The sequence below is a fragment of the Vicia villosa genome, linkage group LG7, assembly GCF_029867415.1.
Source record: "Vicia villosa cultivar HV-30 ecotype Madison, WI linkage group LG7, Vvil1.0, whole genome shotgun sequence".
In the NCBI taxonomy this organism is placed as follows: domain Eukaryota; kingdom Viridiplantae; phylum Streptophyta; class Magnoliopsida; order Fabales; family Fabaceae; genus Vicia; species Vicia villosa.
In genome coordinates, this window is record NC_081186.1 from 152,370 (window position 1) to 178,562 (window position 26,193).

The 26,193-nt window shown below is 32.2% G+C and overlaps 4 protein-coding genes and 2 long non-coding RNA genes across 10 annotated transcripts; 4 read left to right on the forward strand and 2 right to left on the reverse strand.

Moving 5' to 3' along the window:
• The first annotated feature begins 1,116 nt into the window (after positions 1 to 1,116).
• LOC131616860 (uncharacterized) lies at positions 1,117 to 4,620 on the forward strand. 3 transcript variants are annotated; one of them, XM_058888317.1, is made up of 4 exons: positions 1,117 to 1,255; positions 1,379 to 2,919; positions 3,815 to 4,011; positions 4,094 to 4,620. In XM_058888317.1, the coding sequence occupies exons 2-4, from the start codon at positions 1,393 to 1,395 to the stop codon at positions 4,197 to 4,199; spliced, it is 1,830 nt and encodes a 609-aa protein (XP_058744300.1). In that variant the 5' UTR covers positions 1,117 to 1,255; positions 1,379 to 1,392; the 3' UTR covers positions 4,200 to 4,620. The 3 variants fall into 3 exon arrangements, with proteins under 3 accessions (XP_058744300.1, XP_058744302.1, XP_058744301.1); XM_058888318.1 differs by having other exon boundaries at positions 1,127 to 1,255; positions 1,383 to 2,919; XM_058888319.1 differs by lacking the exon at positions 3,815 to 4,011.
• Positions 4,621 to 5,322: 702 nt separating this feature from the next.
• On the forward strand, positions 5,323 to 8,015 carry LOC131616861 (uncharacterized). Of its 2 annotated transcripts, XR_009288267.1 has the most exons (9): positions 5,323 to 5,351; positions 5,448 to 5,519; positions 5,650 to 5,728; positions 5,830 to 5,883; positions 5,991 to 6,636; positions 6,898 to 7,034; positions 7,118 to 7,227; positions 7,353 to 7,483; positions 7,576 to 8,015. It is a non-coding gene; the product is annotated as an uncharacterized LOC131616861 (long non-coding RNA). The 2 variants fall into 2 exon arrangements; XR_009288266.1 differs by having other exon boundaries at positions 5,991 to 7,034.
• A 1,272-nt stretch (positions 8,016 to 9,287) lies between these two features.
• LOC131616862 (uncharacterized) lies at positions 9,288 to 14,216 on the forward strand. Its single transcript, XM_058888320.1, has 12 exons — positions 9,288 to 9,480; positions 9,618 to 9,725; positions 9,805 to 9,942; positions 10,027 to 10,492; positions 10,668 to 10,970; positions 11,194 to 11,825; positions 11,917 to 12,002; positions 12,083 to 12,301; positions 12,402 to 12,530; positions 12,902 to 13,270; positions 13,416 to 13,531; positions 13,717 to 14,216. The coding sequence occupies exons 1-12, from the start codon at positions 9,352 to 9,354 to the stop codon at positions 13,836 to 13,838; spliced, it is 2,817 nt and encodes a 938-aa protein (XP_058744303.1). The 5' UTR covers positions 9,288 to 9,351; the 3' UTR covers positions 13,839 to 14,216.
• Positions 14,217 to 16,822: 2,606 nt separating this feature from the next.
• On the forward strand, positions 16,823 to 18,736 carry LOC131616863 (methyl-CpG-binding domain protein 4-like protein). Of its 2 annotated transcripts, none has more exons than XM_058888321.1 (4): positions 16,823 to 16,958; positions 17,068 to 17,768; positions 18,153 to 18,349; positions 18,431 to 18,736. In XM_058888321.1, the coding sequence occupies exons 2-4, from the start codon at positions 17,082 to 17,084 to the stop codon at positions 18,534 to 18,536; spliced, it is 990 nt and encodes a 329-aa protein (XP_058744304.1). In that variant the 5' UTR covers positions 16,823 to 16,958; positions 17,068 to 17,081; the 3' UTR covers positions 18,537 to 18,736. The 2 variants fall into 2 exon arrangements, with proteins under 2 accessions (XP_058744304.1, XP_058744305.1); XM_058888322.1 differs by having other exon boundaries at positions 17,072 to 17,768.
• Positions 18,737 to 22,993: 4,257 nt separating this feature from the next.
• Positions 22,994 to 23,501, reverse strand: LOC131616864 (uncharacterized). Its single transcript, XR_009288268.1, has 3 exons — positions 23,455 to 23,501; positions 23,249 to 23,304; positions 22,994 to 23,136 (listed from the first exon to the last, which is right to left on the reverse strand). It is a non-coding gene; the product is annotated as an uncharacterized LOC131616864 (long non-coding RNA).
• An 830-nt stretch (positions 23,502 to 24,331) lies between these two features.
• LOC131616852 (uncharacterized) lies at positions 24,332 to 25,723 on the reverse strand. The gene is made up of 5 exons (XM_058888309.1): positions 25,341 to 25,723; positions 24,841 to 24,981; positions 24,661 to 24,748; positions 24,500 to 24,586; positions 24,332 to 24,412 (listed from the first exon to the last, which is right to left on the reverse strand). The coding sequence occupies exons 1-5, from the start codon at positions 25,400 to 25,402 to the stop codon at positions 24,332 to 24,334; spliced, it is 459 nt and encodes a 152-aa protein (XP_058744292.1). The 5' UTR covers positions 25,403 to 25,723.
• Positions 25,724 to 26,193: the final 470 nt, after the last annotated feature.

Genomic DNA, 26,193 nt, shown 5'->3' on the forward strand with positions numbered 1-26,193 from the left:
AAGATTACAAGTTTACAAGAATAACAAATAACCTCTCTCACCCTAAATTAGGATTTGCAGCTTAGCAATGATGAGAGACTAGTATGCTATTTATAATAAAACCTAACATACTAACTAATGGGCTTTTTCCACAAGGCCCATTACACAAGTCGACTTAATAAACAAGCTAACTTAACAAATTAGGGTTCAAACACTAAAACCTAATTTAACATGCTAACGATCCTAGCATCTTCGACACAAGCATGTGAATAACCTTCGATTTCATGCTTAATCATGCCGAACCAAGAAGCTACCCTTCGACCATACTAGAGTTCGATCCAATATCTCACAAAGGTTAATATTCTGCATTGTTATAGGGAGGCAAATCGGTGTGCTGACGCGTTAGCTAAGTTGGGATGTACTCTAGATACTTATTTAACAGTGTTTAAGGATTGTCCTCTGCAAGTTAGAGATTCGTATGAGACTGACCTTTGGGGGCATGCTACTCGGAAGCATATTGTTTTTGTAGTTTCTTTCTTTTGCGGGCTTAGGCCCTCATGCTTACCAAAAAAAAAAAACGATGAAAACTTATGAATTTATCCTTTGTGTTTACCATACCCTCCATTCATACCAACAAAGCCTCTTTCTAACAAATATCCTCACCTTTGAATTATATTCTAAAATAAATCTTTTAAAACTTCTCAAAATTTTACTTGTGTTATGCTAGCTCAATCCATGTGTGTAAAAACTAATAACTTCGAAGATATCTTGTTTCAATATAAATTTGAAGGTAATGAAATGATCACACTCTTTTCACATCTACACTATCATTCTTCGACTCTTTGTTTAAGATTATTTTCACACCATTTTTTTGTTTAACTTTGTCGGTGTACCAAAACATAAAACCCGAGTAATCTGGTTCTTTTGCTTTTTCATATTAATTATATTTAATAAAAATTATAAATATATTTACATGACAATATTTTAAAAAATAATTATATTTTTCTTATTGTAAGGATGATTTATCTAATTTAAAAAAAAAACAAATATTTAAATGAATAATTTGTGAAGAAACCGTGTTCACTTTACAGATTTAAATAAAAAGATAAATAAAATGATGTGCTTGTAAAATAAAAGTTTTTTCACCGTTTGGGATTCCAGCAAAATGCATTAAACCCTAACCAAACCATTCTTTCTTCTCTCAATTTCTTGATTATTACATCTTGATGCGAATCAGAAACCGATTGGTAAAAATCAAGAATTTGTTGTGTACAAGGTAAAAAGCAACCCAACATCTCTGTACTTGCTTTTTTTTTTCTTCCGTTTTTATGATACTTAGGTTTATGATACTTGTTGTTGTTTCTTTTTTAATTTGTTGGTAATTTGATTTTGATGATAGTTAGGTTGAGGTGAATGGAAAATAAGAATGTGGATAATCTGTTCAATGAGTTTGCATATAAGGGAAGCAGTGAAGGGGAGCATCCAAAGAAGACGGTGTTTTTGTCTCCTTATTTTCCATATAAGGGAAATACAAGGAACACTTTTTATCGTTCTCCTTATTCTTGTAGTTCTAGGAAGGTATCGAAACATTTTCGAGAAGTTGGAGAGTCTAAAGTGGGTGATTCTTGTCCTTCAAGGAAGGTGTCCAAGTATTTTGTGAAAGATGGAGAGTCTAAAGTGGGTGATTCTTGTCCTTCAAGGAAGGTGTCCAAGTATTTTGTGAAAGATGGAGAGTCTAAAGTGGGTGATTCTTGTCCTTCAAGGAAGGTGTCCAAGTATTTTGTGAAAGATGGAGAGTCTAAAGTGGGTGATTCTTGTCCTTCAAGGAAGGTGTCCAAGTATTTTGTGAAAGATGGAGAGTCTAAAGTGGGTGATTCTTGTCCTTCAAGGAAGGTGTCCAAGTATTTTGCGAAAGATGGAGAGTCTAAAGTGGGTGATTCTTGTTCAAGGAAGGTGCCAAAACATTTTCGGGAAGTCGGAGAGTCTAAAGAGGACGATTCTTGTCCTTCTAGGAAGGTGTCCAAGTATTTTCGGGAAGTTGGCGAGCCTGAAGTGGGTAATTCTTGTCCTTCAAGGAGGACGTCGAAATATTTTGGTGAAGTTGGAGAGTCTAAAGTGAGCGAATCTTGTACTTCAAGTAAGGTGTCGAAGTATTTTGTGAAAGTCGATGATTCTAAAGTGAGTGATTCTTGTCGTTCCAGGAACTTGTTAGAACATTTTTGGGAAGTTGAAGAGTTAGAACTGGATTATCAAAAGAGAGTGTCTCCTTGTTCTTCTAGAAAGGTTAAGAACAATAGGAAGAGCATGACGGGTTTCAGAGAGTGTGTTAAGAAGAGGAAATGTAAAGGAATTGGAGTAATTGAAAATTTGAAAGTCGAAGATTCTTCTTGTTTGGCAAAGATCTATGAATATTTAGCTAAAGTTGAAGAGATTATAATTAAGGGCAGTTTGTTACTTCAAAAGGTCTCTGACTCCTCTAGAGGAGGGTATCAAGTTGAAGAAAACTGTATGAAGGAAATTAATGATTTTTTGAATCAATATGTATACCATGGTAGGAGTGTGCCGATTTCAAGAAAGTGTGTTAAGAAGAGTGAAAATTTAGAAGAGGGTGGTGATTCGGAATATAGAGCTAAAGTCAAAGAGGCTAAAATTAAGTTTGAATCGATACTTGGAGATCTATCTAACTCCTTTCAAGAGGGACCTAAAGTTGAAGAGGGTTCGTCTCTTGTTCCCCCTAAAATGAAATCCAAAAGTCGTGGTAAGAAAACTCAACCTTTTCATAAGGCGGAGAGATATAAGGAGGCTTACAAAAGAAAATCTGCGGAAAACAATTGGCTTCCTCCACGTTCTCATTGGAATCTCATTCAGGAGGATCATTTTCATGATCCATGGAGAGTGTTGGTTATTTGTATGCTATTAAACCGAACTACTGGTGCGCAGGTACGTTCCTTTATGTTTTATGCCCATGTTTTGCTGCTGTATCTTTCTGTTTTCTGATTTGCTTTAGAAGACTTGCTGCTATTGTTTGTTGATTTGGCTTTCTAAACGGTTTATTAGGGTCTTTGAAACTTATTATCTTAGGTTTTTGCTTGGTAAATTATGAGTAATAATTTTTGTCTGAACTAAGATAATAAGTTTCAAAGACCCTAATAAACCGTTTAGAAAGCTAATTTTTGTCTGAACTATTGCTTCTATTAATGTTGAAAGAAATGTAAACCTTTCGCGTCGGTTTTGCACTTCCATCTCTTCTTAAATCTCTCCAATGTTAACATAGAAACCCTTTTGAGAAGAATAGTGGCCACCAATTTGATGCAAACTCCGTTATGCAGTATTCTGTTTGGACAGGTTTTATTGCATTGGCACATATCGTTGCACTTGTCCGTAACACAACCTTCCTGTAGTTCTATAGAGAAATTTCTAGCATGGAACAAAATTATTTATAAATTAGTTATTAAAAAATACCTAACATATTCAGAACAGTTTTTAGATATAGAGACCTGTTTACAATTATTGGAAATATTTCACCATTTTGACCGTATCGAAACCTGTGCAAAGTCAGCTAACAAGAGAGTTGATTATGATTAATAGTTTTTTGGTGGTCTGTTGCTTCTTTTAGAAGCTTGTTGATGACTTAATTTTGTTTATACAGTGATGTTTTTCCTATCAAATTAGTCCAATGTTCATGTTAATGGAGGGAGTGTCAACGTCTCAATGATCGGTCACATTTCAAGTGTGGAATTTTTTTATTTTTATTAAAACATTTTTTCTGCAGCGTGCTAGTAACTTTTCTGCTTTTGTATTTTAAGACGAGATAAGCTTGTTTTGCGAAATGCAGACTAAAAAAGTTTTAGACGAGTTTTTCAAGTTATGTCCGAACGCAGAGTCTTGTATGCGAGTATCAAGAGAGGAGATACAAGAGGTAATAAAGTCATTAGGTCTTCAAGGGAAAAGGTCGGCGATGCTGCAACGCCTTTCTTGTGAATACTTGTCCGATAGTTGGACTCATGTAACTGAACTGCATAGTGTCGGCAAGTATGTTCTCTTTTACTATCTGTGGATTTTATCGTTACGGTTGAGGTTTGAATAACATGTTGAATGTGATATTTTTGATCAGGTATGCGGCGGATGCTTATGCTATATTTTGTACTGGAAAGTGGGATGAAGTTGTGCCAAATGATCATATGCTGAACAAATATTGGATTTTTCTTCGTAATTTATGAATTTCACAAGATTATATATTTCATTTATAGCTAGTTTTTTGTTGTTTACAAAATGGCAATATGGATAATCAAGTTATTGTATTCTTATTGCTTAAGTTATGCAGTAGATGGCAACAACAATACTTTTGTTTGTAAATTTTTGAACTAAGCAATAGGACCCTCATCTCTGCATCTTTGTTTTTCAATTCATTCTTTCTATATCCTTAAATTTTATTGAAGAGAAAAGAAACATAAGTGCATTACAAATATATATTATTCGGTGGATAGTAAAAAATTAGTTATTTAACTCAAGAGCACTTGAATTTGAATGAGAGAATAAGGCATCTATCTCCTACGGTTTAGTTAGAAAGAAAGCTTTGTTATTTACTGTAGTCTATTTCAAGTTGAGGGATTCATCTTTGCAATTGTTTGCAGTTGAATGTGAGGTGTTGTAATTATAATAATCTTGAATTTTAAATTCAATTGATATGTTTTTGTAAGTTTGTATTTCGTTAGTCATTTTGACATTTTTAAGTCTCATTTTAGATAGTTATATTAATTTTAAAATGTATATTTTGTAGCAAATCATCTTAGTTTTCAAATTTATTTTTCATTACTCAATTCAGTTTTTATACTTTTAAAAAATGTATTTATAGAATTGTTTACAATTTTAATATATTTAGAGATTATAATGACAACACTTGTGAAGAAAATAATCACTTTTCTTTTTTACAAATTTGAAGATCATAATTTACCATTTTTACAATTTAAGAAGAACTAGAGAAAATTGTTGTGGTGAATCTTCTACAAAATAGATCCATCATCTCTCTCATCGGAAATGTTCAGCAATCACTGTTAATTTTGGAGAAGGTTTTGTATTATTCTCTTATTTGAATTTAATTCACATTCTTCATTTTTAGATTAAATTGCTTATCGTAGCATCATAATATTTTAGTTGGTCACATAAGAAAACCACTGATTAATGTTCTCTTATAGGCATTTTGTGTTCTTCAATGACTTGGTGTTACTGTTCAAATCATCTCTCAGGTACATGCATTTTGTGTTCTTCAATGACTTGGTGTTACTGATCAAATCATCTCTCAGGTACATGCATTTTGTGTTCTTCAATGACTTGGTGTTACTGTTCAAATCATCTCTCAGGGTACATGTAAGGTATGTATCCACTTAATCAACTCTACATTATGTCTCTCAATATTTTATTCACTCTTTTGTTGGAGTTGTAGAATTGATGTGCATAATCGATTTCAGTATTTTTGCATCAGCGAGATTATTGGTGGCATGAAGGATGCCAAGACATTTGTGCTTAGCAACATTTGATAAGTAGGTGATTTGGAGCTAGATATGATATCAAAGTAGCACCTAAACACGGTTCTCTTTTATTCTTCCACTTGGAAGTTTGTGCAATCCTTCTAATATCTTTTAAGTGGAGATCTTCTTATGTTATTAACAGGAAAAGGAAATTTCTTTAAGTGGAAAGCATGTGAGAGAAGGCTTAACATGTGTTGTTTGAGTTTGAAGGACAAATAAAGGTATTGCTTTTACTATATTGGAGTGCTTATTACAGTTTTCACCATCCAATTTATTTCCCTTCATTTCATATTACCTCCATTTCTTTGTTGCATGAAAGTAGCACCTAAACACGATTCTTGATGCAGTCGTCTCTAAAGCTTTTAATGCTTTCAAGGTATTTACAAGTGTGACTTTTAGATCCTATTGATCCTGATAAGTATTAGGCTTTTTTTCTTATATAATTTAATCAAAAAATTTATCTCTTGAAATTTATCTTATTAGGCAGCTAAAAGAGCAAGGGAGTTGGTGATATCCAAGAGTGTATTGAGATCTTCATCTCTTCCCCGGAAAATCGCTGATTGTTCATCATCAAATTCTGAAAACTGTGGTATGCTTCTGTTTTACAGATTTGTGTTTGCTTTTTTGAAAGAAATTTATTTCAATTAAAGTTGTGCTGACACTTTTTTTTGATTTAGATTAATGCGAAAATAGTTATTCATCTCATCTACATTTGTATAACTGTGCTCTACGTTTATGCAAACTTCACACATGTTATCGTGTAGAGCTAGGAGGTGTCTTCCAGCATAGTTGTTTCATGTCAAATGAGCTGAGAGATACTTCTAGAATTACCATTTGTTACCTTTACATCACAGTGGCAGGAAATTTAGAATTACTTTGTGAGTGAAGTTTTCACATTTCGTTTTGGCTTTAACTTTTCCACACATTTTTATAATTGCTTGTATTTTTTGTTAAGTGACTCATGGAGCAGTTAATTGTAAGAGTCTATGTATTTATCAGATCGTGTATGTTGCAGTCCATTCTCCCATTGAGGGATAAGATTCTGAATATTGAAAAGAGGGGTGAAGCGGCAATGTACAAAAATGAAGAGATCCAAAATTTAATCCTTGGTCTCGGTCTCGGAGTGAAGGTTAAAATCATTCTGAATATCTAAAAACATGTTAACTAAGTTATTGGTTATATTTAGTGTAAATACTAACTAAAACAACTATATTGAAATTGAAATACAATCCTTCTATTATTAATTATTTAAGTCAAAATGTGTTTTTTTGGTTCAGGGAGAGTATTTTAAAAAGGATGCACTTCCATATCATAAGATTATTATTATTTTAACTGATACTGATGTAGATGGTACTCACATCCGTACTCTGCTACTGACATTTTTCTATAGATATCAGGTAATTATAAAGGCATAGGCGTGAAATAAGTTCCTACATGGAACAGTAAAACAAGTTGGTTCCCTTGAGAATATTAGATCAAAATGATGAAGGTTACATATATGTTGGAAGTGTTCCGCCACTTTACAAGGTTTGTCTTGAATTTTTGTTACACCGAGTGTTTATCATATTGGATGTGGTCTAGCTAACTTCCTGGTGTTTTTACTGAAATAGTCAGGTTGTAAGGGAAAAATAAGTGCACTATTTTTATGATGAAGCCGATCTCAAAAAACTCAAGAGTTCATTCCTTTCTAATGCATCATACAACATGCAAAGGTTCAAAGGTACGATAAATAGTTAGTTTGTTTGTATGTTTCTCGCAGTAGAACTATTTGTAGACTTGTATATTTGATAATGTTTATATTATTCTTTACATAACATTATGCTGTTGTATGTCTTATAAATCAAGGGCTGGGAGAGATGATGCCTTTGCAACTATGGCAGACAACCATGGATCCAGAACAGCAGTTGTTGAACAAGTTGACGGCTGAGGATGCAGCTGAAGCAAATATTGTTTTTTCATCCCTTATGGGTGCTCGGGTAATGCGCACAAGACAGTTAATGATCACAAGTCAGCTTATTTGTCATTATTCCAGTGCCATAATCTGAATGTTTTATTTAATTTATATTAGGTGGATGTTCGGAAGGAGCTGATACGAAATGCCGCAAACATGATTGATCTTGATCAGTTAGATATTTGATGATGATGCTACATGGTATGGAAGAAACAAAATTTTTCCTTCTTATTAACAACCATACACTACATCTTAGTCAAGCACAGATTACTCTATATGTTCGCGGAAGATAGAAAGTCTTTCTTAATTGAAGCCTGGTGTGCCTGTTATTTTTTGAAGCATTTTCACTGGCTATAGTGGAGTGGTCATTTGCACTTGCTGGGAAAGTTTTTAGAGCCGTGGTTGAAATCTAATTTGATTTCTACAAATATGACAAAAGTGTGCATTTTTCTGATATGACATTGTGCTAAGTTTTGTGTAATCTTATTAATACACTTTGAGATGTTACATTACACTCTTCAAAAGTTAACAACTACTGAACTGTATTATATTTATGTTAGAAGGTTAAGTTATAGTGTAATCAATCAAATTAACTTCCATAACTTGGACTGCATTTAGCAACTTTAGTAGGGGATAGCTGTCTTTTTTTTCTTTCTTAATGTAGTGTATGTAGTTGTCTTTTTTCTTTCAGTATGTTTCTCCTTATAGTTCTTAATCATGTTCTCCGTATATTCTTTATAAACATTTTTTTATTTCTCTTATTTAATTTTTATTATTTATGAGACTTTTTTCTTAATTCAATTCTACAAATCTTTTATTTTCCTACATTTTAATGTTTGTTTGAAAAATGTGCGTCACACACCAAGATCCGTGCGAACGCACCGATATTCCAACTAGTTTATTTTTCATTATTCAATTCATTTTTTATACTTAAAAAAAGTATTTTTCATTATTCAATTCATTTTTTATACTTAAAAAAAAGTATTTATAGAATTGTTTACTATTTTAATATATTTAGAGATTATAATGATAACACTTATGAAGAAAATAATCACTTTTCTCTTTTACAAAGATCATAATTTAGCATTTTTACAATTTAAGAAGAAAAAAAAGCTGATATCATTTTTGCCGTAAAACACACTCACATCATCTCGTGTTTTTTAAAATTCTTTTGAAGTGGTTGTGGGAGGTTTTGATTTCATGGATGATTTCACAATATTAGCAAAAAGAGCATTGAAAGAATAAGTATTAACATGTTTTAAGAGCATAGCAGAACACACAAATGTCGACTAAGTTTTGCATCAATATGCCTCCAAGAATCAACCTAGGAGAATTCTAGCCTTTTCCAATTTAGGAGAAACCTTTAAAATTGGTCAACCACAACGGAACACAACTCAGGACTCTAAATTAACAGAAAATCCATCAAATAAGAGAAAGACAGACTGATACGATTCTATATCGAAAAGATCAACATAGAAACGATATTAGTTAAAGACGCCGACGATGGAAAAAAAAATCTATTAAGTTTTCAATTGGAATTCACATGCTCCTAAAACTTTCGACAACTTGAATAAACTTGATGGACAAGGAAAGACGGACCGCTAAAACAAAGAAATAATATAATTTTTTTATTTTAGGAAACGAGAATGCCATTTTTTTTCAAATATGTAAAAAAGTTAAGTGAACAAATTAATTTAATTTAGAAAACAAAAATAAAAATAGATTTAAGAGAGTAATTAATATTTATTAAATAAGTTTAACATAAATAAATAATTAATAATTTAAGAATGACCGAGTGGAAACGAAGCGGCAGATAGAGGGAAACATTTATCTATATATAGCTCTTGTAAAACCTTTTTCCCGCCATTCACCCTCTCTGTATTTCACTCTTCAATGGTGAGGTCTAGAACCGCTGCAAAACCCTCCGCACCGGCACCGGAAAATGAGTATAACCTCGAAGTTATCTCAATCGGTTCGCTCTACAATGGACAATGGCACAAGAAGTATTGGAGCACTTCTAGGGTATGGACAATGGCACAACAAGTATTGGAGCACTTCTAGGGTTCCATTACATCTTCTCTTCTCTACCGTTTTATTCTTTCCATTTTGTTTTATAATGATCACAGTAACATTTGAACAAGTATACTGGCTGGTTGTAGGGTAAAGATCGACATCCATATCCCGTCGGCTACCAAGCTGTTAGAGCTCACAACGGGGTCACTTGTAAGATGGAAATTCTCGAAGGCGTTAACGGTCCTACATTTTTGGTTTGTACTCTCAACATACTTTCTTCTTTCATGTTTTCACTTTAACTACAGATTGATTAGTTACATAATGTTCCTACAGATTTCTTCTGATGATGGGAATTCCGCTTCTGGGAAAACTCCAGACATTGCATGGGCCGGGTTTCAGAGGAAAGGTTTCACTCGCACCACCAAGGTTTTGCGTAGGAAGAGACATTCGCCTAAAATGGATGGCGTAGAGGTAGGAATTCGTCGTTACTTGTTTATATTATATTGCTTTGGTGACTTGTTTACATATTTTTCATTCCTTTTATTTTGCTCCCAGCTTTTTGGGTTCAAAAACCAGTTTATTCTGAGGTTGCTTCGCGGACTAGTGGCAGATACAAATAGAATAGCTGAACCAAGCGGACTAGTGGCAGATACAAATGGAATAGCTGAACCAAGCTTCCGTAACGAGGTTTCTAAAACAGAGCATGATGATTCATTAATTCCCTTGGGAAGATCACGTTCTAAAGAGTCTCAGGGCTGTATTGACGTTGATCTTTATGCTCCCGATACACCAGATGAGGAAGTGCTAAAATATGATTCAAATATAAGCCCAAAGAATGATTATTATAATTCGACTGACAAGGATGTGGCAAAGTCGATGATGTCACTTCTGCTTCCTCAAGCAGTTCCCTTACTAAGGAATAACTCAACAGATGAGAAGTTCACACTTATCCCTTCAGATACACTGCCGTTTAAAGAAGAACAAAATGAAGTTGGATGTGTTTCGGATGTACCATCGTCTGGTAAATATACCCATCGGTGCTATTTTAGTTTTTCTTGATTATTTCTTCTAAACATCATGCTACAAGGGCTTTTGATGAAACATGCTGTCTTTTAAATCTTCTCTTTGTTTTTGGGTCTGTATGTTCCGTGTTTATGTTTAAACGTGCTTTGTTGAATCACATGTTTATATGGCAGATAAAAACAGGCCTCATGATTATGATGTATGTATTCCTGATTCTGATCTGGAGGACATGTCTTCTCCTGATGTATGTGTTCCTGATTCTGATCTGGAGGACATGTCTTCTCCTGATGTATGTGTTCCTGAATCTGATCTGGATGACATGTCTCCTCCTGATGTATGTGTTCCTGATTCTGATCTGGATGACATGTCTCCTCCTGATGTATGTGTTCCTGATTCCGTTCTGGACGAGTCTCAAGCACATGATAGTTTCAAGTCAGTGCAAAATGACCTTCCAATTGCTCAGGATTTTACTGGAGGTAATGTGTTTGTTATATTTGGCATCAAAATAAAAGTTCTTAAATTCAGATAATCATGATCATAAGGTTTGAAGTGTGTATCATAGTATAATTCTTCTGCCTGTTTTGAATTGAGATGCTTGTTGAGTCCGTGTCAACCTATTTGCATGCCAATCCAACTTAACTATTGTTGCAAACTATTAACATATGTTGTGTTTGATCTAAACATCATCATTACTTGCAGAAAAGACGCAAGATGAAGCCGGTGGTAAAATAGGCAATGCTAAAGCATTGGCGATATCTTCTTCTCAGTCACCAAATTTCATAAACACCATAAGAAAGAGGCGAAATTTTGTTTCTCCTCGAACGCGTACTGCCCGCAACAGTGTCCCTCCATCAAAAACCATTCAAGCAAAAAATGATAAACTACGCAAACCAGATGATTCTGCAGGTTTAATATTAGAGAAACCTGAAGTTCATAGTGATGTTCCAGCTCTACAAAACAACCTAGCAGAACTAAACCTTTCATCTCAAAATCCAAACCCACTTTCCTGTGAAAATAAATGCTCTGGTGGCAAGGAAGCTCAATTTATTTCAGAACCAATGGTTCCAAGAAATCAGGAACTCAAGGATAATCCGAAAGACAATGTAAAGTTTGTGGGGCGCTACATGCTCCCAATGCGTGTTTCATCATTACTTTTAAAAACAGTTGGAGATGAAATCCACATTTGTGTTTTATGCGGCCTTCTGACAGATCAGAACAGAACTCTGTTTGCATACAAGGTAGCTATCAAGGAACCGAATTTCGGTTGCCCCTCTGCCATGGTTCACACCCCGATAATGTTGCCAGATCCAAAATATAACTTCATGACAGAAGTAAGTTACTTATTTTTTCCTTATTTACATTTTACCCAAACCTTTGGCTACATAAATGCTTACTTTTAAAATATATCACATTTTTTGCTAGACTATGGTGGAAAGGACTGGGATGGAGTTTACTCCTGATGGACAGTTTATTGTCTTAATAGGCAGCATAAAAACCCCAAATTGCAGGTTAACTGTTTCTACATGTTAGAATTGATATATATTGGAATAATATAAATAGAGTAATTAAATATATTATTTAATCCCAGGGAAGGTAAAATTGATTGTTGTTGCTCAACATGCACTTTAATCTGCTCGAAGAAGAATGGTTTGAAGATTGTTCATGTAGAAAGTGGTTATGCATCAGTTGTGGCAACATTGGAAGCTGTTGAAGACTTGCATTGTATTTCGGTTTGTGAACCTAACCGACTTGTTTCTGTTGGAGGGAGTGGGAACATACAAGTGTGGGTCATGAATTCAACATGGAGGTGATTTTAATGCATTCTCTTTGATTTTTCTTTCCCCTTTATGATGACAACAATGTTCTTTTCAAAATCATATCTTCACCCCTTATTAACAATTTTGCAGTGAAAAGATAGAGCACTTCATCATTCCGTCTGCTGGTTCCACGTCCCCTGGCATTGTGGAATTGAAGAGGGTCCCCAAGTGTGCTCATTTGGTTGTAGGTCGAAACATTTATGGGGAATTTAGTTTATGGTATGTTGTCTATATTTACCTTGAAAGGATATCCTATTATACATTTAATTTGACCACAGTTGGTTTAGGAATGTTCTGAGGATTTTACATTATTACAAAGCAAGAACTAATGTTCTATCCATAATTTACCATAGTCAACATATTTCTTTTGTATTAATTGACTCGGAATATGAAGAACATGAGTTCTTTATCTGTTTTAGAACATGTCACTGCTGGCTTTAATGCCACATTTTCATTCCCTCATTTCAACTTCTCTTCAAATTTCTTATTCAAAAAAACCTCTAACCTAGCTCAACAGTTTTTAAAAATAAGAAATACGGTGTTCAGTTATAGTAATATCTCATTTACATAATTTTCAATGTTTTCCTCAGGGATATTACAAAACTCAATTGTGTTTCAAGCTTCTCTGCTTCAAAATATCCAATTAATGACTTCTTTCCAATAAGCTTGTTCCATTTGCAAACAAAAGACTTGCGATTGAGCTATGCTAGCAAAGAGGAGAAGGCTGAAAAACTTTTAGAAGCATCCAATTTTTGGCTCTCGAAGCAAAGAGAGACATATAAGTATCTACCAACCGAAGATGTTGCTATGTGGTTTCTTGTCTCCACTCCCTCGGTCATTGATTGTTGCCAGGATCATGTTTCAACTTCAATTCATCATGATGTACATACTGCTAGAAGTTGGACGCTTGCTCTTTTGACGAAAAATAGCATTTCTTTTGGAAGTCCCTTGGATCCTAGGTGCCATATAATGTTTCCTGAGTTTAATTTTATTTTGTTTGATTCTGTTAATATCTGATTCTTAATGGTGTTGTGCTATTGCTTATTCTACATGGCTATATTGATTCACATTTTGACCGTTTTCACGTATAAAAACTGTATGCAGGACAACTGCTGTCGGTGTCTGTGGTGGTTACGGAATCATGAGCACAAGTGATGGTGTGGTATATATGTGGGATTTGTCTAGAGGCTCCAAGCTTGATATTCTGCACCATTTCAAGGGTATGTCGCACTGAACACTAATACTAGAAGTAGCAGTAACATAATAAGTTACAATTATATCTCTCCTCTGCTTCCTATGTCATTGTTTCCTTATAATAATCAAAATGATTGTTTATCTATTACTGTTGTGTCATCTTGAGGATTCATATTTTGACATATGGTTTCAATAAATGTTTGATTTTTAGATGACACTATCACAAGTATTGTTTCGGATGATTTGGATTCAAATTCAAGTGTTGTGGGTGTCGCCGGGGAAGAAGGCCATCTGCTGCTTTATTTACATCGTGATCAGGACTCAACTGACTAGAGAAAATGACACTGTTGCTTTATATATGTATATTAAGTAGCTGGTTCATCTTTTCGATGCTTTCATTTGATCTTTCATGTTTTGAACATGTGTATTGAGAATGTTTTGAACCTCATTAAGTATAAGAAAATGGCAATAGCATAATCCATGGAGAGTATTTCCTTTGTCACATATTAAGTATCACATTAGCAAAAAAAAATGTTTTAAAACAAGTGTTATTTTATGTTTTCAATGTAACATTAACTACCTTATTCCTATTTTATTTCCAAATTGATGTTATGTGTATCACTCCCAAGTCCACTGTATTCCACTGTTTTCCTGCTCATCATTGATATAGGCAGGTCATGATTTTGTTTTCCTGCTCATCATTGATATAGGCAGGTCATGATTTTGTTTTCCTGCTCATCATTGATATAGGCAGGTCATGATTTTGTTTTCCTGCTCATCATTGATATAGGCAGGTCATGATTTTGTTTACCTGCTCATCATTGATGAAAAGCATGCTCTGATTTGAATCAAACTTCAGGGGCTAATTTTAAATAAAATGTGGCAACCTTGATTCGAACACACGGGTCTTTGTGATTTGAATCACATACCAATGTTTGACAGAACTTTTGAGCATTATGCTGTTGGGGTCTTGGAGGATACAAGGTACTCATGGAAAGAAAGGATTTTGCCTTTTTAGTAGAGTTGGATAGAGAATTTACCTTAGTTTTGCATCTACTTGCTACATTAAAAAAAAAAGACTCCTTTGGTCCATACTTACTGACTTGAATAACCTATGTTGATTTAGTGGATAGACTCTAATATCACTAAATTACAATTATAACTTTATAAACCAGTTAGTGAATTATGTCACAAAACAAATCCATACGATGGCAAATTAATTATCCTTTCAAACCTGAAATCCTAGTTGGAATTCAGCATCTCATACCTTTCTTTTCTAGCACAATATTTCTCATATCAAGCAAGAAAAACAGTACTGTTAAGTTTACCAAAGGAGGGTTGGTATGCTGTATGCATATCTTTTCATTACATTTAAATATTAGACAGTTGAAAAATGCATTGATTGTACAACAAAAGATTTAGCAGCTAACAAAATTCTAACAAGTAGAGACAAATAAAATTTTCACATGCAAAATATAAGACAAACAAAATGAACAATTACCAATTTGTCTCATAACAAATCAAAATGAATTTATTGATTTGTAATCACATAAACTTAGAAGTCATTAATTAGTTTTCCAAGGTTGAAGCGTACTGAAATTGGATGAATACTATACTGTCAGTTCAATAAACAACACCAGCATTGATTCAATGGGGAGATAACTAACATTTCTTCACAAACACGATACCGAAAAAGTAATAGACACTGACAATCCAAATCTAGAACAATATGCAAAAAAATGTGAATAGTTAAGTTCACATATTGTCTTTTTCATAACCTAAATTGTTTTACTAAATTGATAATAAAATGATCCTAATCACCACATTAACACATAAAGTACTACGTACGTGATGATTAATGAAAATATTGTTTCAAGCAAAGACAACCTTAACAATTCTAGGCTTGGGAGAAGGCAATTTCAGAACAGTAACTCTGAGTATTCCTTCAAGTCTACTGGAATCTGCGAGTAGTAGCAGGGGGATTAATATTGATTTCACAGTTTCTTGCATGTATAACAATATTTGCGGTCATGAGAAGTCAGCTAGTGATGACGTTCCAGAGCGCGTTCGACACTTCATATGGGTAGTAATGCATGCATGCATGGTAGACTTCTCACAAATATGAAGAAAAAGAAGATGGGGTTTGGGCATGGTATGTGTGATTATTGTGTAGATGTGGAGGAAACTCTCATTCATGTATTCATGTTTTACGGGACTGTTCGCTTGCCACAAATATTTGGCTTCAGTTAGTTTCTACAAGTAACAGGAACATTTTCTTTATGAGTACAGCTGAGCAGTGGTGTTACAATAATATCATGGATGCAACAGCTTGGGGAAGGAAAAGTGGATGGAAAGATATTTGGCAATTGTCTGTCATTGCATATTTATGTGGACGGTTTTATTCCGCCAGCTAATACCGTTCACCATATTAGCCAGATTAAAGTTATGATAGCTAATAAAAAAGTTATCATTCATGATCATGTCATGAAGTTAATTTGATGGATTCCGCCGATTCTAAACTATGTCAAAGTAAATACGGACGGAGCTTGCAAACCGAATTATGTTGCAGGATGTGGAGGTACTATTCGAGGTACTCTAGATACTTATTTAACAGTGTTTGAGGATTGTCCTCTGCAAGTTAGAGATTCGTATGAGGATAACCTTAAGGGGCATGCTACTCGGAGGCATTTTTTTTGTAGTTTCTTTCTTTTGCAGGCTTAGGCCCTCATGCTTACCAAAAAAAAAATCGATGAAAACTTATGAATTTATCCTTTGTGTTTAGCTACTTAAGACCATACCCTCCATTCATACCAACAAAGCCTCTTCCAAACAAATATTATATTCTAAAATAAATCTTTTAAAACTTCTCAAAATTTTACTTGTGTTATGTTAACTCAACCCATGTGTGTAAAAACTAATAACTTCAAAGATATCTTGTTTCATTATAAATTTGAAGGTATGAAATGATCACACTATTTTCACATCTACAATATTCTTCTTCGACTTTTTGTTTACGATTATTTTCACACTATTTTTTAATTTAACTTTGTCGGTGTACCAAAGCATAAAACTCGAATTGTCTAGTTCTTTTGCCTTTTCATATTAATCATATTTAAAATATTATTAATAAAAATTATAAATATATTTACATGACAATATTTTAAAAAATAATTATATTTTTCTTATTGTAAGGATGATTTATCTAATTTAAAAAAAAAAACAAATATTTAAATGAATAATTTGTGAAGAAACCGTGTTCACTTTACAGATTTAAATAAAAAGATAAATAAAATGATGTGCTTGTAAAATAAAAGTTTTTTCACCGTTTGGGATTCCAGCAAAATGCATTAAACCCTAACCAAACCATTCTTTCTTCTCTCAATTTCTTGATTATTACATCTTGATGCGAATCAGAAACCGATTGGTAAAAATCAAGAATTTGTTGTGTACAAGGTAAAAAGCAACCCAACATCTCTGTACTTGCTTCTTTTTTTTCTTCCGTTTTTATGATACTTGTTGTTGTTTCTTTTTTAATTTGTTGGTAATTTGATTTTGATGATAGTTAGGTTGAGGTGAATGGAAAATAAGAATGTGGATAATCTGTTCAATGAGTTTGCATATAAGGGAAGCAGTGAAGGGGAGCATCCAAAGAAAACGGTGTTTTTGTCTCCTTGTCTTTCTAGAAAGTGTGTTAAGAAGAGGAAATGTGAAGCAACTGAAAATTTGAAAATCCAAGATTCTTCTTATTTGGCACAAATCTATGAATATTTAGCTACAGTTGAAGAGATTACAAATAAGGCTAGTTTGTTACTTCAAAATGTCTCTGACTCCTCTAGAGGAGGGTATCAAGTTGAAGATAACTGTATGAAGGATATTAATGATTTTTTGAATCAATATGTATACCATAGTAGGAGTGTATCGATTTCAACAAAGCGTGAATCTGAATATAGAGCTATAGTCAAAGAGGCTAAAATTAAGTTTGAATCGATACTTGAAGATTTATCTAACTCCTTTCAACAAGCACCTAAAGTTGAAGAGGGTTCGTCTCCTGTTCCTCCTAAAATGAAATCCAAAAGTCGTGGTAAGAAAACTCAACCTTTTCTTAAGGCCGAGAGATATAAGGAAGCTTACAAAAGAAAAAGTCCGGAAAACAATTGGCTGCCTCCACGTTCTCATTGGAATCTCATTCAAGAGGATCATTTTCATGATCCATGGAGAGTCTTAGTTATTTGTATGCTATTAAACCGAACTACTGGTGCGCAGGTACGTTCCTTTATGTTTGTTTTGCTATTGTATCTTTCTGTTTTCTGATTTGCTTTACAAGGCTTAACTGCTATTGTTTGTTGATTTTTCTTTCTAAACTGTTTCTTAGTATTCCCTTAGACAGCATTTCTATAATGTCATTTTTGAAACTTTTTAGCTTTGGAACTTAAGTTCTTGCTTAGAAAGTTATGATTAAATTAGTCCAATGTTCATGTGATGTGATGCTGCTAATGTTATTGGAGGGAGTGTCAACGTCTCAATGATCGATCACATTTCAAGTGTGGAATTTTTTACTTTTGTTAAAACATCTTTTCTGCGGTGTGTGCTAATAACTTTTCTGCTTTTGTATTTTAAGACGAGATAAGCTTATTTTGCAAAATGCAGACAAAAAAAGTTTTAGACGAGTTTTTCAAGTTATGTCCGGACGCCGAGTCTTGCATGCGAGTATCAAGAGATGAGATACAAGAGGTAATAAAGTCATTAGGTCTTCAAGGGAAAAGGTCGGCGATGCTGCAACGCCTTTCTTGTGAATACTTGTCCGAGAGTTGGACCCATGTAACTGAACTCCATAGTGTCGGCAAGTATGTTCTCTTTTATCATGTGTGGCTTTTATCGTTACGGTTGAGGTTTGAATAACATGTTGAATGCGATATTTTGATCAGGTATGCCGCGGATGCTTATGCTATATTTTGTACTGGAAAGTGGGATGAAGTTGAGCCAAATGATCATATGCTGAACAAATATTGGAAATTTCTTCGTAATTTGTGAATTTCACAAGATTATATATTTCATTTATAGCTAGTTTTTTTTGACAAAATGGCAATATGGATGATCAAGTTATTCTATGTTTATTGCTCAAGTTTATGCAGTAGATAGCAATATGGTTCTGCAAATCTATTTGAGACCTTTTTGTAACTTTTTGAGCTATAAGAAATAGGACAGTGTCATTGTCTTTGTTTTTCAATTCACTCATTTCTCTATTCTTAAATTTTATTGAAGAAAGAAACACAGCTGCATTTAAAATATATATTGTCTGAATTCAACTCAAGAGCAATTTATTAAATGATCTCTTACAATTTAATAAGATGTTTTGGATTTGAACTTAGTCTTAGACATACAAGAGTGTTAAATTCAAGCCAAGGGATTAGTCTTGCAATTGTGTGTAGAAAATATCTAATTCCTATCAAAAAAGATATTTAAAAATTATTTTAATTTTTGAATTTTTGAATATGTGAGGTGTTGTCATTATAATAATCTTGAATTTAATGAAATTGATATGTATTTGTGAATTTGTGTTTTGTTAGTCATTTGAAATTTTTAAGTATCATCTTAGCAAGTCATATTAATTTTAAAATGTGTATTTTGTAAATCATTTTAATTTTTAAATTTATTTTTCATTAGTCAATTCAGTTTTTATAATTTAAAAAAGCATTTATAGAATTGTTTACAATTTTAATATATTTAGAGATTATAATGACAACACTTATGATACATTCATGAAAATAATCACTTTTCTCTTTTATTAATTTGAAGATCATGATTTACCATTTTTACAATTTAAGAAAAAAATGGTTCTCTTTTACTAATTTGAAGATCATGATTTACCATTTTTACAATTTAAGAAAAAAATAATCACTTTTCTCTTTTAATATATTTTAGATTATTCACAATCGAATATTTTATATCTAATAAAAAAGGAAATAATCTAAAATATTATAAAAAAATTCAACAAATAATCTAAATTGATTGATTTTATTTAATTTTTAGTATAGTTATATGAACTAAAATTATAAGAAAATTTTAAACGAGTTAAAAACAAAATATATAAACTACAATTTAAAGGGAATCTTAAATTAAAAATTGATTGAATTTATCTATAAATTTAAAATAAAAGTTGTTGTATTTAAAAGAATAAAAATTATATTTAAAAAATATATAAAATTGAATTATCAATCACTAATTAATTAATTGTTAAGAGATAGAATATTTGATTTCATACTAATTATTTCCTTTTTAATTAATACATTATCAATTTGTAAGGCAATTAGTATATTTTTATAATTACATGTTTGATGTATCTAAGGGCTATTAATAGGCTGCTAAATTGGCTGCCATGTTAAATGCTGCCGAGGATCCATATTGGTATAGACTATAAGACTATCATAACTAATATTGTGACCTGACTACGACCAATTATTATTGAACATCATTATGATCGCATGTGATTGGGGTGACAAAACGAGTCATGCCTATTGGATATGCCATCATTTTTTTGTGCGACAGACCAGATTTTAGATTTGTATACCCTCTAATATGTCGTCCCGTTTTTTTTAGACTTTTGCGCGCGCGAACATTAACATAAAAATTTGCAATTTTTAGGCTTAAAATGTGCAATGCCAAGACGAAGGAACATGTGTTTGAGCAACATGGTGAAAAGAGACAAAGAATAGTTAAAGAAATCTAAAGCGTTTTAGGATTAGGGAGGTTTGAAATCCTATTATTATAAAGCATTTTTTTAGTCAAAACTTTAAATGGTGTGTCATGTAATGTGGTGTGCAGCTTCCGTTAGAGGAAATAGACACTAGAGAACAAAAATGTGGACAAAAATTTTAGAATGACCATTTTTTAATGAAAAATTTTTAGAGATTAAAATTGAATATGGAATTATTTGTAGCGACGAACAAATATATTTAACCCTTTAAAAATATATTAAGTCCCATTTTAATTTGCAAACAAATTGTTTAATTTTAAATATAATTTTTATGAATATTTATTTTATAAGAAAAAAATATTTTATATTCAAGTCTCCTCCCTACACCTCTTTTTAGTCACCACACCCTATTTTTTCCATTATTTCTAATAAATTAATACTACTTTAATATTTCTATTATTCACTAATTAATAAAAAATATAATAATATGATTAACTCTTAAATTTTTAATATTCTAATTAAATTAATTAAATTAAAACATTCACTATTCTCGATTAATTATTCCATCGCAAAAAAATAAATAAATTAAATAAACACATAATCATAAAACTCACCGAAAAATTTTAAATAATTATTTAAAAATAATAGTAAAATATGTTAATACTATTCAAAACAAATTTATTTGGCTAAAATGAGGAGTTAATTTTTACTTAATTTCAAAATAATTTTCTACTAAAATTCAATCAAAAACTACTTTTTAGATTTTATTTTTTCATTTTTAAGTTAAGACGAGATCACTGACCACCATTGACTACTTGTACTTATTGATCCCCACTCCGTTATTATATGATCACTAATTTGACCATTGTCGACTACTGGTGATCGCAACTCCGAGCATTATATGTTGTTAATATTAGGGGTGGCAAAACGGGCAGGGCTCGCGAGAAAAGTCTGTTTTGCCCGCACTTTTTCGCGGGACGGGACAGGGTTTTAGGCCTGCTCTCTTTAATGTGTCTGCCCCGCCCCGTGTTTTGGCGGGCTTTTGCGGACATGAGCTTTTTCATACAATTTTACTATTTTAAGATCTAAAAGATTCAACGCTCGCGGGCTTTACCCAATCCGCCCTCACTTTTTTGCGGGGCGGGACTAGGTTTTAGACCCGCACTCTCAAATATGCCCGTCCCTCCCTGCCCCGTTTTTTTGCGGGCTTTTGCGGAGCGGGCATGCCCGTTTGCCACCCCTAGTTAATATGATCGTAATCACCCATCATCGACTATTATTTTAATCATTATAAAAAAATAAAGTTTAAAAATAAGTAAATTAATTTAATATAGTTATTTATCCATATATATTATAATTAATAGATTAAAAATATCATTAGTTCAGCTTGATTGATAATTATGTAAAAAAAATTGGTTGGGGAGTATCGATTTGAATTTGCAACATTCATTTTTTTAATAGAATGTCTTGATCATTAAATAATTAAATAAAAAAATTAATAATTAAAAAATATTAAGAGGCAATTACTTGGCGTAACTGAACTCTAACTAAGCTTGCATCTGACTTTAAGGTTTTCTAGAACCTAAGACTCTTAGATAGAGAGTTTCAAACCAAATGTGCAATTCCCCTCCCCCGACAATCCGAGTGGGGAACTAAACCAGCAGCGCTGCGAACACTTTCAACACAACGAGACCTGCCCCTATCCTATATAGTAAATTTATAAAAAATAGTGTTAAAAATATTTATTAAGATGTCAAACTAATAAGTATGTAGTATAAAACTATAAATAAAAAGTGTTTGGATTGAAATCAAAATAAAAAATGAAAAAAATTCTTATAAATCCTTCATTACCTTTTTTTTTTCTTCTTAATTCTGACCTTGCTACGCGTCAATAAATTTTCCACTAAATAATTTCTATTGATTAATTGCTATTATTTTAAACCAATATGTTAATTCTTAATAAAATTGAAATTCATACTATATAATTCTAATTATTTAATTGTTATTATTTTTAAATCCATATTTTTATTAATTTATACTATTTAATTTCAATTCTCTTGCAGGTCTTTAAGACACTATTTGTAATCGAGTGCAACTTTTGTCAAGATGGAGAGAGGCCCAATGGCTTCATGCTAGCTATGCACCACAATTCAATTGACAAGGGACACTAAGTGGAATAAATCTTCGGTTGGTCGCTTCAAGTGACACTAAGATGGTCATGTTGTTGTAGTTCGAAAAAAATGGTTTTCGCCTAGTACAAATGTTGATAATGGTGAAGCTCTAAGTCTTATGGCATCCATTAAATGGATGCATGATCTCGAATATGACAAGTTGGATTTCGAATTGGATACTAAAAGTGTTGTAGACTGAATGAACACTCCAAAATCAAACGACTAAATCTCTTGCTAGTTTTCACAATTTTATCGATATACCAACATGTATCCAAAATATTATTTTTAATGATATGATTTAAGCCTTTTCTCGTAAAAAAAATTCAATTCCAAACAAAATGAATGAGAAATAACCCAATCACAAAAAAATAAATCCTAAATCATTAACAATACATCCTTCAAAACATAAATAAGGGTGAAAGAAAAATTTAAACCTCTACAAACAAAAAAGAATCCATAATAACATAAGCTCAAAACATGATCAAAATAAGAACATTCAAGAGTGGTTAGCCAATATTAAGTAATGTAAAATTAACCACCAAAAAGTGTTTACATCATAAAATCTAATTAGCATCCTCTACCTTAACACAAGATAATCACAAAAAAAATATAAAGAAGTCTGATCTGCATCCAGTCAGCAAAAGATAACCACCAAAAAGATATGAAATTGTATAATCAAGGAAGTTAATAAGATAATTCACCAGAACATATGCCTAATTTATGATAATTCACCACAAGATAACCAGCATAATATACTCCATGATCCCTGTATAAAAATCAAACATGTCTTTTAGAAGCAGTCCAAAAAATTAAATTAACCATTAATGCTAATAAACCACTCTTATTAAATACAATTTTCAATAAAAAGTCATACATACGTATATATAAACTTATGCTTCAGAGTCTCAAGAGGATTTGCTAAAGTTCCTTGAGGCTGCAAACCATTCAAACAAATAGAAATCTAATATATAATGTAAATGTAGCAAACAACCAAATTTAAAATAAAATAAAAATTTAATATAATCTTTGTGTAAAAGTATCAGAGTGCAAGAATTAAAAACTCGTTGAAATTTAGTAAACAAACCTTCTTAAAATTCTCAACCAATGGTGACTTAGCTCCAATATTCATCTAAAATAGTCAGTCACCTTGTTAGAGATGAGTGTGTATCTAATAATTTCATTTTATTATAAATAAAAGATACTCCCTCCGTTCCTTTTTAAGTGTCGTTTTAGAAGATTTTTTTTTTCCTATTTAAGTGTCGTTTTTTAATTTAATGTTATAATTTGTCATTTATACCCTTATTTTTTCAATAACTCCACCTCAAAATTTTCAATTAGTTATTGGAAAAAGAGAGTGTATGATTGAATTTATTTGGAAAGAGAAAAATAAATAAGGGTATAATAGAAAAAGTAACTCTAATAATCCACTATCTTGGTGGAAGAGCTTTTTGCTAAAACGACACTTAAAAAGGAACGGAGGGAGTAGTAAATAATAAGTAGAGGGGTAAGGATCACAACACAAATACAATATTGAAAATAGTTGTTATCAGTCAAAATATCTTACAGCAAATGCAAATGGAAGGATATTTTAACTGCATTAAATCTAAATCCACATGAAAATGACATGAACAAAATGAATTTCATAAATCACATTCCACTTCTACAACTTTGTTTGTCATATTTGCTTACATAACCAAAGTATGAGAGTAAATACTATCTATTCTTTATTTCAATGTCTCACACCAATAATCATGTAAAGCTTTTTACTCTCCAAACTAACATTTCTATTTCATACAATATGACTAAGATATAATTATAAGAAGATAAATACTAACAAACCTCTTTTTTTTTTTGCAAAAACACAACTTCAAGTAATATTAAAAATGTCCGAGTAGGTAACAACTTCGTTCAAAATCTCACGCTAACAATCAAGTAAAATCTTCTAAATTATCAACTACATTTCAAACTATAGCATTTCTATAGAAAATTCCCAGTTCATAACAAACAATTGAATATACGTAATAAGAGTAATCATTGGATAGCTGAATAACAAACAAATTGAGTTTATAACAACAAATTCCCTATCTAATAGAAACTAATTAATGTCCACATTTGCATTGTAAACTTACCTCTATACTCTGATTGGCCTCGCGTTTCAACCTTTTTCGGTGACAACAGTCCAATATTTTAGCATGAGAGACAAATGGGAACTTGTCCTAAATAGAAAAAAAAATCATGCTTAACAAATTTCACACATAAATAAATGAAAATAAAAAAAATATATAATTACCTGTTGAGACATATTCTGCCACATTTCAAACCCTAATTTCTCAACTTCAAGATAACTTTCCATCTCTTTGCCTCTGGCAAAGTTTTCCCTAAAAAAGAAAATTAATAAATACATGCAGGTTTTAAGAAAATAAAAAATGGCGAAAGGCTTTTTAAAACATCAGTTGAGAATGAATATTACATAAAAATACGGTAAGGGGAACGCGGGTGATCGAAGAACTGAGGAGCTGGTGGTGGTTGGAGAATCCTATAATGGATTTTATTGGATTCACAATGATGCATATCAGCCAATGAAATAGCAACAGAAACTCCACATTTTTCACTGCAACAACATTTGTAAGAGCAAAAATCAATGATATGAATGGTTATAGCAACAGAAACTCCACATTTTTCACTGCAACAACATTTGTAAGAACAAAAATCAATGATATGAATGGTTATAGCAACAGAAACTCCACATTTTTCACTGCAACAACATTTGTAAGAACAAAAATCAATGATATGAATGGTTATAGCAACAGAAACTCCACATTTTTCACTGCAACAACATTTGTAAGAACAAAAATCAATGATATGAATGGTTATAGCAACAGAAACTCCACATTTTTCACTGCAACAACATTTGTAAGAACAAAAATCAATGATATGAATGGTTATAGCAACAACAGAAATAAGAGTTACCAGTTGAAAAAAGCACTTCCATCAGGACCATAAACCCTTTCTCTAACTCTTTTTCGTCCCATTGGAGATTACTGAACGCTGTCTGTTGTTGAGGAAACTGAACAAACTTTTTTATTTCCCAAATTGCCCTCTTAAACAATTTGATTTTCATTCTCAAAAAAGTGAGGCAACTTTTCCCGCTATGTGGTACAATGTGATGGGACGCTTGGGTTTCTTAATTTTTTCATTTCACACCAAATGTCGGTTTAACTAGAAATCTATTGGATAAGTTTTCTTAAGAGTCACATTATATGTCATTTTGTAAATACTATCGTTTTGATTTATAAATCTTCTTTCACTCTTTTACGAAGTATTATGTTTATTTCTACGTCATCTTTATTATTTATTATTATAAAAAGGATAAGAGTCACATTATATGACATTTTGATTTATAAATCTTCTTTCACTCTTTAACGAAGTATTATGTTTATTTCTACGTCATCTATATTATTTATTATTATAAAAAGGTTGAGATATACCGTCTAAACTATTTTTTTTTTGCTATTCGCACCGGTGTCGACCCACCACAGGTGGGCCACTAATCCGGCTCGTGCGGAGAGGCATGCGCACTGGCCAAGCAAGATTGTTCCGCCTGGGAATCGAACTCGGTATTCCCCGAGTACGTCCTTGGACGGGGCTCCTTGCCAATGGAGCTCAACCGCTTGGTTACCGTCTAAACTATTTTATACCGTCAATGCATTATATTTTAATTTATAATATTAATAAAAAATAATTTTGTAATTTTTTACATATAATTAATTATGTAGATCTGATACTCGTTGAATTAAATATTTATAACTTAATAAATTAAATT